This window comes from Panthera leo, chromosome A1, assembly GCF_018350215.1.
Source record: "Panthera leo isolate Ple1 chromosome A1, P.leo_Ple1_pat1.1, whole genome shotgun sequence".
NCBI lineage: Eukaryota > Metazoa > Chordata > Mammalia > Carnivora > Felidae > Panthera > Panthera leo.
In genome coordinates this window covers 133,896,387-133,910,220 of record NC_056679.1, presented here as the reverse complement: position 1 = coordinate 133,910,220, position 13,834 = coordinate 133,896,387, and the positions used below count along the sequence as shown (strand labels likewise).

General features: G+C 39.8%; 1 protein-coding gene across 5 annotated transcripts in view; it reads right to left on the bottom strand.

The window, feature by feature from the left end:
• The window catches only part of MAST4 (microtubule associated serine/threonine kinase family member 4), a 563,401-nt gene that overhangs the window by 55,226 nt on the left and 494,341 nt on the right, over nt 1–13,834 (bottom strand). For all 5 annotated transcript variants that reach the window (XM_042940435.1, XM_042940432.1, XM_042940434.1 and 2 more), the window contains 4 exons: nt 9,689–9,846; nt 7,627–7,702; nt 5,448–5,657; nt 1,001–1,102 (listed from right to left, as the gene is read on the bottom strand). In XM_042940435.1, coding sequence (XP_042796369.1) covers nt 1,001–1,102; nt 5,448–5,657; nt 7,627–7,702; nt 9,689–9,846 — 546 coding nt within the window. The remainder of the gene's footprint in view (nt 1–1,000; nt 1,103–5,447; nt 5,658–7,626; nt 7,703–9,688; nt 9,847–13,834) is intronic.

The window sequence follows — 13,834 nt, the reverse complement described above, 5'->3', positions numbered from 1 at the left end:
CAGAAGCATCCAGAGTATTTTTCCCCCTTTATCCTTCCAGAGACAAAGCCAAATGGTGCTTTTGATTCTGTGGTTCTAAGGGTCCTGGCCACTGATGGAAAGACCTACTCCACCATGCCCCGCCCTGTCTCAAGATTTCCCTTCTCCTGTGACTCTCAATGCACTGGTATATTTTTTAGGGGGCAGTGAACATTCCACTATTACAAAAAAGCTATGAATTTTAATCAAAATAAGGGCAAAACCCTAGCAATCCCACCCTATACGTATGTGTGTGCATGTGTAATACCGCAAAGCTGTACTGCACGGGGTACAAATATTTCTGAAGTGTTGCAAATACTTTAGTGACTAGCAGAACTTAAAAGTGAGTGTTGATACAGTGCTAAGCCCCTTAAAACTATTCTCAGGCTCAAAGCTTCATGTGTGTTCACAGTGTGGACTCAAATTTCAACCAGAGTTACATAAAACAAAAATTTTTAAATAGGAAAATGATTGACAAAATGAACTAATCTCTGAAAGTCTCACTTTTTGAGGTCTGTATGAGACGCTGGGGTACTTGCCCAAGCTGGTTGCTGCCTAGCATTTATTTCTAACATGCCGCATTTTAAAAACAGATGATAATAACTATAGATTATTATATATCATATTGCTGGTGTCCCTTTCTCTGCATCTTGCCAACACCAAAAAAGTAAGGCTCAAAGTGTTTTAAATTAACTGTCACCCAGTATCTATGCTAAGGTTAACAAGCACCTTAGTTCATGATTATCTTTCACATTTGACCAGAATGTGATGTGAATACAGCACAAATCCTAGAACTCTTATTTCAAACCAGAAAACAAAAATCACATCAGGATGTCCTCATAGACATTCACAAGTTGTAGTTCCTGCTGACTCTTTCCATTTAACTCTAGTCTTTGAAGCCAAAGAAACTGAAAGTTTCTGATGGTCACTGCTTTCCCACAGTTAACAGTAAATAATGGAGTCACATCTAGGGGCAACTTACCAGACACTCTAATAATCGAGCTGGGCGGGCAATAACAATTAGGATCTTTCGAACCAGTTGTTTAATAAATGCCAATTCTCCACTTTCTGAACGATCATGAGCCTACAAGAAAGATGATACAGAGTTGCTCTATTCAGTGGAAAAGGAAATCAGCAAAGCACGCTAATTAGATAATTACAAATCTCTGAAAATTAAGTGATTTAGAAAATACCTTTCACAGACAGATAAACGGACATTATCTCTTCATAAATGGACACTGTTAAAATTCTTTACCTACAAAATGGCTCTATTAGCTAAATTTCAATTGCATAACTTTGATCTATTCGGTGTGTAAAAATCAAATGTTAAAACTCCTAATGTGAACCATGAATGATGGAGAGATTAAGAGATTATGATGCATTAAGTACATGATATAAGTGGAGTGGGAGGCTGATAAGGGACCTTGATTTACCAGATAAAGCAACTTTAGCTATGAAATGGCTAACACAGTGAAGGGCTGCTTTTGTTATGCTGGACATTTAACACAGTCATGAAATATATTTTACACGTGCACCATGATTAGCCTACAAATTTGTTATTTACGACCTGTAAGAAGTGTGCACTGCTGATTTCAAATGTGAGGGAGATAACGTTTATACGTGGATATATTCATACCAATTTGATTTTGCATATTGAATAAATTATACCTAGGCACTCAACTCAGTAAAATTTGACTTTAAATCTTTTTCAATTTTATGTTATCGTGTGCCTGGGTGGCTCAGTTCATTGAGCATCTGACTTCGGCTCAGGTCATGATCTTGTGGTTGACGAGTTCGAGCCCCACGTCAGACTCTGTGCTGACAGCTCAGAGCCTGGAGCCTGCTTCGGATTCTGCGACTCCCTCTCTCTCTGCCCCCCCCCCCCCCCCCCCCCGCCACTCGAGCTCACTCGTGCTCTCTCTCTCTCAAGAATAAACATTAAAAAAATTTTTTTAAACTAAAAATAATCAGTTCATTCCTACTTCTTACTTCTAAGAATTATCAGCTATAACCAAAGCCAGAACATACAATGGGTTGTATTAACTCAAATAATATTTTATATACTAACATTATTGGGGAGGGAGGAATTCTGTTAAGACAACACCAAACAAAATCACACAGCATGAGAAGAAAGTTTCCAGGCTGCCAAGAGCAAGCACCAACACTAATGGATACCCTGTGTTTATATTTTAAGTATTGGCTGCTACAAAAAATACTAAGACCCATATTTGAAAGTAGGTTATAGTTTCCTATGGATATTATTTTCTTTGGCTAAATACACCTAGGTGAGAAAACAAATGGAGACATCAAGCATTTCATCTGGAACTGACCTAGACCTCAGGACTTTAAAAAGCCATCAGTTAAATCAACCTGCTCAAAGCCACAGGGGGACCTTGCCTGGGTCTACAAAAGACTGACAATGGGGAAAGCGGCCAGGAGATACCAGGCACACAAAGTCACAGCTGGGAACTAACAACAATTGCATCCTGTGGAAGGTAAAGGAAATTCCCACAATAAGGACTCCATCTGAAAGGCACAAGCTTCCCTGTGACTCTTTAGCTCCAAACTCTGGAAGGACACTGTCAAAGTCATTCTGAAGATAGTTTCAATTTTCACACAAGGACTGAAGAAAATGTTTATCCGTGAAGATAAATAAGACAACCCAACAATGCTCTTCATACCACAAGTAAACACGTTTCTCTGCTCAAAAGACAAATTTCTCTAAATATCAACAATTATATTATGCTATATGGCATATTCAGATGATTTTTGAAACCCAAAATTTTCTTTTTGTAATTGCCATGAAACAATCTGCCAGGTCTATTAGACAGAAACAAAATTAAATGTGTGTGGTGGGGGGAAGGGGGTGGCAGGATTTCAATGTAAACAGCTTTGGATATTGATTCTATCCCTTTCAGGGAAAGCCTCTGAAGGAAAGAAAAACACAGGACTAAACTAGTAATTATGGTAACATCCTGGGACAGAACTGTGGAATTAAGGAAGGAGCATCTCACAGAGACTGACTACAGAGTTACTCTCTTATCTGCCTCTTCTGTTTCAAAATGCACCATTTAACAAATGTCATTTTCAAGATATTCTCATAGCAAGTAATATGCATTGCGTTCCTAGCCTTTTTGGGGGGAGCTGTTGGATTAAAAGGAACAGCAGAAGTGAATTATTTGACAATAAATTGTAATAAATCAAGCATTTTGACATGCATATATACATATCTTCTTTCTCCTTCCCTTCCTTCCATAATTACTGAGGAAGCAAGTATCAGCCACAGTGCTAGGTACCAGGGGGTTGAAGACGATTGGGATGTGATCCATGTTCTTCAAAGAGCCCTCTTTGAAAACCCCAAACAGAGCATGAAACTGCACTATGGTCAATGTGCCATCTTAGGGTTTTTACTTATAGACAGAAAGGAGCCAGTGAGGAATGTTATTAAATAAATGTTCTTACAGCCACAGAGAATTAAGAATTTGGGAGTCAGGACTACGGTCTCAGTGAACTGTCCACGTGGAAAGATACTCGTTAGCCAGGCAGACACATGAATCTGAAAGCTAAGAGCTGCTGGTTGGAGATACAAACAGGAAGCCATTAGAGTTCATCGGTCTTTAAGAGAGCCAACAAGATCACCAGAACAGAGGGAGGAGCAGTGGGCCACAAATCAGATGATGGGAAAACTAACTTTCAGAAAACACAAGTTAGAGGAAGAGCTCTTGGAAGAAGCAGAGAAAAAACACAAGCACTAAAAATATCTTGGGGCTCTTTGGTGGCTCAGTATGTTGAGCTTCTGACTTTTGATTTCAGGTCAGGTGAAATCTGAGGTGATGATCTCATGGTTTGTGGGTTCGAGCCCCACGTCGGTCTCTGTGCTGACAGTATGGAGCCTGCTTGGGATTCCCTCACCCTCCCTGTGCCCCTTCCTTACTCTCTCTCAAAATAAATAAACAACAACAGAAGAAGAATTGAAAAGGAGGGGTGTTATGAAGAGAGAAAAGGAAGATATTAATATTGCTGAATATAATAATATTCCAGTAAAAGAGAACTGTTCCAGTAAAATGTCCAGAGGACAAGACAGTAAGGAGGACAGTGGACTTCAGTGAGTTAAATGAGGGGAGGTCAGAAGCCATTCATTCAAGAGTTCTTCTATATGCCAGACACCACACTAGATGAATAAAACAGACAAAATCCCTGCTCACACAGACACCTATGCTGGGACTGGTCCCTGAGCTATTACCAATCTGTGATGACACAGGTACAATAATTGAGTGCAAGCATTTAGCAGCTCTTACATTTTTAACATTTCTTGCACACCCAAATGCATGTTCCTATAAATTTATTTTCATTTTAATTTATAGGAGAATTAGTGCAAGACAAATTGGAAATTAACAATGAAAAACAAAAACAAGGTATTCAGCCCCCTAAAACACTCTGAGAAACACTGCCTTAATGAACTACAATAGGGTGAAATAGGAGAAATGGGCACAGAGTACAGAAAACTCTGTTGGGATGTCTGGATGGGAAAGAAAAATAGTGACTTCTAGTCAGAGAGGCATCTTCTCATCTTGCCAGAACTCAATTCAGTAGGGGCAAATACAGATGAATTTCTAGAAAACTAGGATGCTAATATTTTCTTCCAGTTCCATGCAATTATTTACATATTCATGCTTAGAAAAACAATCTATGGTTTTTGCTGACATGGGCATAACTTACGCCCTATGGGGTAGAGAAATACAATATATCTAAATATAGAGAGGAAATAGGTTTTACTTGTAGGCTGTGGCTGATCAATTTCAGTCACAAGAGCAGTATACGCATTAATTCCATTCTACCATGCACATTCCTTCCTGCCCTGGGTGTTATTAGGATCTACGCATTCAAGTATTAGACCTAGACAGGTACCTGTGTTTATCTGTCTTTTGGAAATTGGATATTTTGTTAGAAGAGGAACTGACACTAATGAGAATTTAAGTTGCCATTTACTACCCAATACCATGTGCAGGTTAATTAATAGGACACATGGCCTGGAAGGAGCCAGCAATTTTCCATTTAGCTTTTCCAGATATTAGAACTAGATAGCATCATCAAATAACGCACATGCACTCAGGCAATTTATAACTTTATGGGTGGGGGTGGAGGGAAAATCACTGCCTGAAAATCCCTTACAATCCACTTATCCCAGAGCCATAGATTGTTGGGTCCCAAGGTTCCTGTAAAGGTTATTACATTAACTTTCTATTACTACTATAAATGATGACGAGAATCAATTTACAGCAAGTAGCAATCAGTTTTTTCTTCTTTGCTTCCCTGGAATATGAACTCTATCTCATGGTTACAATGTGTAAGCAAATGCACTCATGAAATTTTTCTTTTTTCAGGGGAAAAGCAAAACAAATCCGAAAACTTTATATGGTGGTTCATACCTCTTGCAGCAATTTATCTAATTTGTGTTGTAATTCAAGGAAGTATCGTGAGGTGATGAGACCCTGGTGGGATTTATCCAAGCAATCTCGAGCCAGTTCAATAATCTGATGGTGAGTGAAACTGAGCACTCCATCTGCTAGAGGAAGAACGTGGTCAGGAGAGTAGCTGGTGATAATTTCCTTCAGACGTTCTTCCATCTGAGCCGTGGCCTATTTAGAGAAGACACGCACACACAGATGTAAGACGACAAAACACACAAGTGGACAATTCAATCATCACATTTAGTGAGCATCTTCAGACACCTCCACAAATTGTTAGTTTCTAGAAACTACCGGTGTATATACATAACATCATTACATACTTGTCAAAACCCACATAATACACACCACCGTGAGTGAACCTTAATGTTAACTATGGACTCTGGGTGATGATGATGTGTCACTGCAGGTTCATCGACTCTTAACTGGTGAGGGATGCTGAAGGGAGGAGGGTGTGAATGTCGGGGAGGGGGCTGGGGGGGCATCAGAGTATACAGGAATTCTTGGTACTTTCTGTTCAATTCTGATGTGATCCTAAAACTGTTGTGAAAAAAGAAATCTATTTTTTTTTTTTTTTAAAGCAGCAACAGCAGCCTCATCACATGGAAGAAAGATTTGAGGTATACAAGGGAAAGTGACTACCCTAGGGTGATAATTGTTTTTTCTGTCCTATCAAACATAAGATGGTCTATAAAGGCTTCTGCAAGTCAAACAATACCGTGAATTGTTATGCTTTCGTTTTAGATCTTGGGCTATTTCTTTCAGATGGATGCTCAAAAACATCAGGTTATGTTTTTACCTATTCAAAACTCAGACTGCTGCTAGAATTCCACAGGATAGGCAAGAGTTGTTTTGTTCAGTAGGTTATAATGTACCAGGAACAAGCATCTTATATTATCCTTATCCTTCTCTCAAAAAGCTGTATCACATGTAAAAAGCCAAGGAGATTCCCTAGGTAGGATAAATAGAAAATTTCCTTTCCAACCTTCATTTCATTCTGTGATGCCCTACTGCCTAATCAGTATCCTTTGCTTATATTGTCTATGAGGGGGCGGGGTTTCTCTTGGCCTCCTGCTCCCCTTCTAAAATCCTAACCAGCATTAACTACATGAGTCAGGACCTATTTCCCCGGTGAACAAGTGACATGTAATTAATAGCTAAGACAGCTTTAATCAATGACATCAATGTCGGGGTCATTGCAAATAATAAGCATTTTGCTACTGATTTATGAAACCAGATATTTCCTTTCGTTTTCTTGCCTGGGGCTACACAAGTAGTGGGGGAGGAACAGGAACACAATGGAAAGACTGTCTTCTCCCAAATGTGCGGGAATACTAGTGCAAAGGCCGTGGATACTAGGTAACAGGAACTATCAAACAGCAGGCTTTTGCAGCCAGGATGTCTGGCAACAACTCTTTGACAAGTCCTCCCTGGCTCAGTTCGCATTCCTTTTGCAAGCCCAGTGGGGAACACTGCAACTGTACCCTCCCTTCTAAATTAATAGGGGAAGACATCAACTTGCTCAAGAGATAGGAAGTCCCAGAAAAGAAAAATGAGGTTGGGGCGCCTCCATGGCTCAGTCAGTTAAACGTCCGACTCGATTTTGGCTCAGGTCATGATCCCACGGTTCGTGGGCTCAAGCCCTACAAGAGATCTGGGCTGACAGCGTGGAGCCTGCTTGGAATATTCTCTCTCTCTCTCTCTCTCTCTCTCTCTCTCTCTCTCAAAAACAAACAAACAAAACAAAAGACATTCACCACATACTACTCTATAGGTTTCTAACGAAGTAAAACAGTTGCTGCCTGAGGATTCACAACGGGGCCCAGATTAGGGCAGAGGGAACATGAGGGTCTAGAGGCTCATTCTCCCTGGGGTGCCTCATCAGACCTACCCAGTGGGTGGGACAAGCAGCAGGATTCATTTTAGAGGCAGCTCACACAGCAAATATGGCTAGTCCTCAGCCATTTTTAAAAAATGTTGAGTGATTTTACCTTTTTCAGAAGCTATGGTGCTGTTTTACACAAGCCCAGCTCATTACTACTAGACTGGACCATTACTTCCCGTAACAAAACCACCTTACACATGCTACACCCAGGTTGCCTGTTCGTTGATGCTAGGCATCTTCGATTCAATTCATTACCTTTGGGAACCTTTCTTTGTAGACATGGTTCATCATAATTATTTCATGGTCACAGCAGGCGGGAGAACGTCCGGGGCTGCAAGCAAAGCAAATTACCCTTTTAAACTTGCCTCAGCATGAAATGAAAATAAGCTTTTTATTTATAAACAATTGGTTGGATCAAAAGGACTATACAACCTTCGTAAGAGAAGTGTATTAGGCGATAAACTACAAAATCAGTCATTAGTACGTACATACATACCCACACATGGTGACACCCTGGAGAGGATTTCAGAAAGGAAGCCTAAGAAATGGAATGCCACAAAATAATTACAGCTACAATGCAAAACTAGTTCAGAAACGTTCTTAAATTGAGTTTATATTCTGTACGTAGGATGCATTTGTGTCGTTTTGGAAACCAATTAATGAATTGCAATATAAAACAAAATAGGATCATTATGAACAGCAACATCTAGGACACAACGAACAGGGTAATTTCACACTTTTATTGTACACCTGAGCTCTGCCGTGTACCACTGAAAAGGTCTCAGAGTCTTCCGTGACACAGGTGTCGCCACTGAAATCCATTTTCTGGCCTACCAAATACCTATTTGGGATGCTAAGGTAAGCACTTTGGACAATATGAAAGAGAGGCAGAGAACTGTTGTGCGTTTTCATTATTTCAATAGCAATTCGTGTGTGTTCCTCGTGGTATACAGTCGTGCAACGTCAGTGCGAGTATTTACATTCCAGGGAGAACATAGCCTACACCAGATACCCAAGGAGCTCCTTTCATAAAACCATAAAATGCGCACCCATGTGGTAAAATACAACGCCTTTAAATGAATTCGTAAAATTGGTCTTTTATTCCCTAACTCAAAATAATAACTCATTCCCAAATTATTCAGCGTGGCTACATTTACTATCAGTTTATGATGCTAAATAAAAAAACTACAAAGCAGGGGGAGGGTACCTGGCCGGCTTGGTCAATAAAGCATGGGACTCTTGGTTTTAGGGTTTTGAATTAGAACCCCATGTTGGGTGTAGAGCTTACTTTGAAAAAAATACAAAGGGGAAAACCCTCCTCAGGAAACTCAGATGTTCAACTGAACACCTGACAAACTATTTTCATAATAAAATCTTAAACAGGAAAGTATTCCAACTCTAGCGTCAAGATATCACACTGCGGAGACAAACTGCCTTGAGCGTCCGGCAGAGAAGGACCTGTCACCCGGCTGCTGGGACTGTAGAAGCCTTCAGCCATCAGTCCCTTCAAAGATGGCCTCAGATGCAGCCACCCCATCCAAGCCACGTCCTTGCCAGGGTGCTGCACCCAGGGACTGAGGTAGGGATTAAAAAAAAAAGGCCACTTGGCCCAGAAGCACAACTCTGACAGGTCATGCCATCCCCGGAGTCCCCTGTGGAGTCAGCTGTGTGACGGCTTCATTTGCCTCTGCCCCATTTTGCTTGCTTGCCTTCTTTCTACAAGTATAAATCCTGAGCACTCCCTACTAAGCATCCTGAACACAAATCTGTTTTAGAGTCTGCTTCCTAAAAAACAAAACCGTAAGAGATACTAAATGTCAAAATTCAACGGAGACAAACTCCTAACAATGCATTCATGTTCCTGGAAAAAAGTAAAACTCATGATGTGAAGAAAAAATGAAAAATAGGGGTGAACTTTTATAATGTGGCATCTGAACGAAAATCCTCTATTTTTGCTGTCCTTCCTTTTTAGCCAAGCTTAACTCTCCTAAAATAAGAGCATTAAGTGCTCCTACACCACAATTAGATTGTCTTGGAATTTCCAATGGCAAGAAGGCTTTATAGGAGGTCCCTTTGGTCCATCATGATTACTGCTACTATAGCAATTAGCAAATTGAGAGAAATTGAAAGAAAAACAGTAAGATGCCTTTCAGTGGTAATTAACAACATCACGTAGAGATGGGAAAATCACTCTCTATTTAGAGAAGTTCACAAATCAATTAACACTGAGATGAATGGGACCACCCAAAGGCTTCCCTAGAAATGGTTAAAAACAGATAATCCAGTTAAGTAACATTTTTCAATCAGGTCCACACACCTCAGACTTCGGGAACGGGGGCGCATGGGGGTGTTCCTGCATCTGTTTTCCGTGGCAATGCTTTCAGTAGTACAAAAATGTTTTGACAGGAAGTGCAATTCATCTGGCGTTGGTTGGTATGGTAACTGATGCAGCTTCTCCTGGGAGGAAGAGGAGGACTACGAGAAACCACAGTGAGGTTAGGGGACCACCTCAGTAAGAAAGACAAGTGAATCTGCGAGCAAAGCAGTGAACCTAGGGGAGGGACATCACCATTTCATACTGCCTTTTCATGTTAGAACTATAATAATTAGTGTCTAAATGTGTACCCTTGCTGCTTTCTCTGAGAGGTCAAAATGCCTTCTATATTTCATCTCAGCTGTCTATGAGACCATTTCCCAGAAGATAGCTTCCTCTCTTGTAGGAAACTCAGGCTCTGAAAATGGGCAGGATCCACTCAAAGCCACTGTAAGAAAGTGACAACCAGAGAACCTGGGCACATGAAATGACAGATTAGTTCTCAACTGAGTATGGTACCTCGCTCCTACCGCTACTCACAATCAAACACTGTGACTTTCAGGTGAGTAACATAAAATGAATGTTAGGATGTGTGATCACAAATAAAGTAATGAGAGACCTTCCTTTACAAAGCATGCTGCCCTTTGACACATCAGTATGTGCCCTGCGTAAAAAGGGGAAGCGATGAAGAATGTACTTTTCTCACCAATGTCATTGTTTTAAAAAGCAGATTTCTCTGCCCTTTTTTCTCTGGCTGACACGTTTTTTTGTTTGTTTGTTTGTTTGTTTTTAAAGTAGCTTCAGGGGCGCCTGGGTGGCTCAGTCGGTTAAGCGTCCGACTTCGGCTCAGGTCACGATCTCGCGGTCCGAGAGTTCGAGCCCCGCGTCAGGCTCTGGGCAGATGGCTCAGAGCCTGGAGCCTGTTTCCGATTCTGTGTCTCCCTCTCTCTCTGCCCCTCCCCCGTTCATGCTCTGTCTCTCTCTGTCGCAAAAATAAAAAAACGTTAAAGTAGCTTCAGTAGTGCTGAGTGTTTTTAGTCCCTTGCATATAGATTTGCTTTTTGAAGAACGTCACTCAATAGTTATGAGGACAACGTAATGTACAAAAAGTGAATAGCTAAAGAACAGTTTTTAATCAATATAAGAATTTTAACTCTAAAGCAAACAGACTTTTCTTTTTGTTTTTCCTGAGAGGTAAACTCAACAAGCACTTCTCAAAACAAAGCAAAGCAAAACAAAACAAAACAAAACAAAATGGAGAAGTTTTTGAGCAACAGAACCATGATTAGAATAAGCATATTTGTAAAGGTAACACTCATTTGAAATCTCAGTTCTAGCAGGTTTTTTTTTAAACCTGTCATTAGGTTAATAATACACTTCATAAACACTGAAGCATCACAATGAAGCAACCCTAGAAATTAATGACTAAAGCTTAAAAATGCCCTCATACCTTGAAATTATAAAACACCTTATAAGTACATACTGAGACAAAGAGGAATTTTTATAATGTAATGAGACTGTTTTATAAGCCATAAAAATGAGAACGCTACTAGAAAGAGTAATGAGATAAACCAAATCTCCACTCAGAAAGAACAGGCACAGTCTTAAACACTTTTCAGTAGGAAGAAACAAATAAAACACAAACCAAATCAACTCCAGCAATCAGGAAAAGAATTATGAAATCACTGCAAGCAGGAGAGATGCACTAATGATAAAGTGAAGGTAAGGAAAGTAGCAAATAAAAAAATAGAATTAAAAATCTATACACAGGTCTCAGAGGTAAATCGATATGCGCAATTCTGTATCCAAGATTTCAAAACCCTAAAACCCTGAAGGTTATTCATAAGTCTACAGTAATCCTTGTGATGGCATGGCATCGACCGGACTGATTGGAAAGCTATTTAAAATATGTATTTAATCCACTTAGTGTGACTGTTGATTCAAGGCTGCTGCAGAAATATTAATATATTTGATTATGCACTGCTGGCCAGGTGCTGTTGGGCTGCTATGTACAGTACAGGGATCATGCTACCTTTCTAAAACATGAAAATTAATTCCAAGACTCACTGGGCTCTAGAGTTTCACATAAAGTATCTAGGGCCTGTACTTGCATGGAAACCACACAAATCAACTTCAGGAGAGTTAGTTCCCTCTGGGGAGGCAAGGAGGAGAAAGGGATTGGATGGGAAAGGCTTTCTTTGTATCTTTAACATTTATTAAACAAAATAACAATTTATTTTAAAAATAGCCATAGCAAACGTAACAAACTGTTACAAGTGTTGACTCTGAGAGGAAAATTTTGTGGTCATATCAAATACCCAGCCACCGAGCTGAACTCCGTAAGTTATGTGCCCTGGGTTTACAGAATATGGCAAAATGAACGATGTGGTGGCGTGAGTGAGGGTTATAACCTTAACACTATTAAGAAAGCGAGGAGGCAGGGAGGTCCTCCGGGAAGAAAGCCTGTTTCATCTCAGGTGGAACAGCAGTGTCCAAATGGGACGAGGGTATCACCAAATCCAAGTGACGCAGGATGGGTTTATGGCAGTGGGGACAACCGTAGGCCAGCAAAATGGCCCCAGGGGTTCCAAAGATACCAAATACAGCCCTAAAAGGGAGTTGATACTTGACAACAGACAAGTCCAAGGATAGGTTTCGGCAGAGACCAGGGACTCGCTCAGTGGAGAACTTTCAAAGTCAGTGAGAGCTGCAGGACAGCAGAGATGCAGAGGCCGCTCTCAAGACTGCACACTTTGTTGAGAAGATGCCTCCACTGGTCTAAGCAACCCGGGGGGCACTGCTGTGAGGACAGCTTCAATCATTTGTCTGGGGGTTTCCCAATATATTGTGTCTCATCATTTTGTATTTCTCGCATATTCTCTAAATGTGGTATCAGTGGGTCTCATCACCCAATTAGTTTGCGTATGACTCTAGTAGTGTCCTAAATCAAGCCTACTTTCCAAGAGTAACGAGTTACATAAAAAAGCTGCAGAAGACTTCCCCCAAAATGTTCTGAATAATGGTATCATTTCGTCTCTCCAGATAACCGTTTTGCAAAGGACAGTATTCACAAGCATGTGTCATTTTTTACTTGTTATTTATTTAAAGGAATACCATTTTATAATCATACCTCATATATTTACAGGTATTTATATTCTTATTTCCGTTCTTTCCCTTCTGTAGAAAATGATTTATCTGTTAAATATATGGGGGAATGTCTTCCTACTGCTGTGGTTCCCTATTACTTATTTTAAAATTAAAACTTATGATCTTAATATTATCTTGGAAAAGTTCCACAAATTAATTTAATGGCAAAATTGGAAGTTAAAAGAAGTTACAATACTAAATATTCTCTGGAAGGACTGATTAATTTCCTATGACCAAATCTTTTCAATTTCAGAATACAGCATTTTTAACACTTGCCAGTTTTACAGTTGCTATAATACCCAAAGGATAAAGATTTGATGTTTACACTTCAGCTTAAGTAGTTCTGGAATTCAGCTAACAACACAATCATATGTCAAACTGAAGCTATATATTCAAAGTGTAATTTTGTGTTCTTTCTATTCAAAACAATAACTAAAGTGCATTTCTGATTGACTAAGTGACTAACAGTTAACCCAGAAAGTGAAAATCTGAGAGAGACTCGGATCAGATTTAGAAAAGAAGAGGGGCACCTGGTTGGTTCAGTCAGCAGAGCATACAACTTTTGATCCCAGGGTCATGAGTTCCAACCCCACACTAGGTACAGAGATTATTTAAAAATAAAGTAAAATACATATTTTGAAAAAAAAAAAAAAGAAAGAAAAGGAAATGAAACTACTAAGCAGTTTTGCACAATTTTTGCCCCAAAATTTAAAGGACAAGACCCCCCCCTCGCCCAAAATAAGAGAAATGAGAAAGAGCTTGTCAAATCTTCACTTATTACTTTTACCAACAATAGGGAAAAGAGATAATTGAACTTTTGTTAGGTGTGCAAAACCTACACTTCACAGATTTAACAGTTCCTTACCTCTTTTGGCAAAAAGTAATTTTGAAAGTTAAAATTCTATCTTGAAAGAAAAATTGGGAATATGAGGTTAATAATTACATGTGCCACCTTCTTTAATAAACATGTAAGAGAAATACTGTGTTACCTCTGGTTGGAAG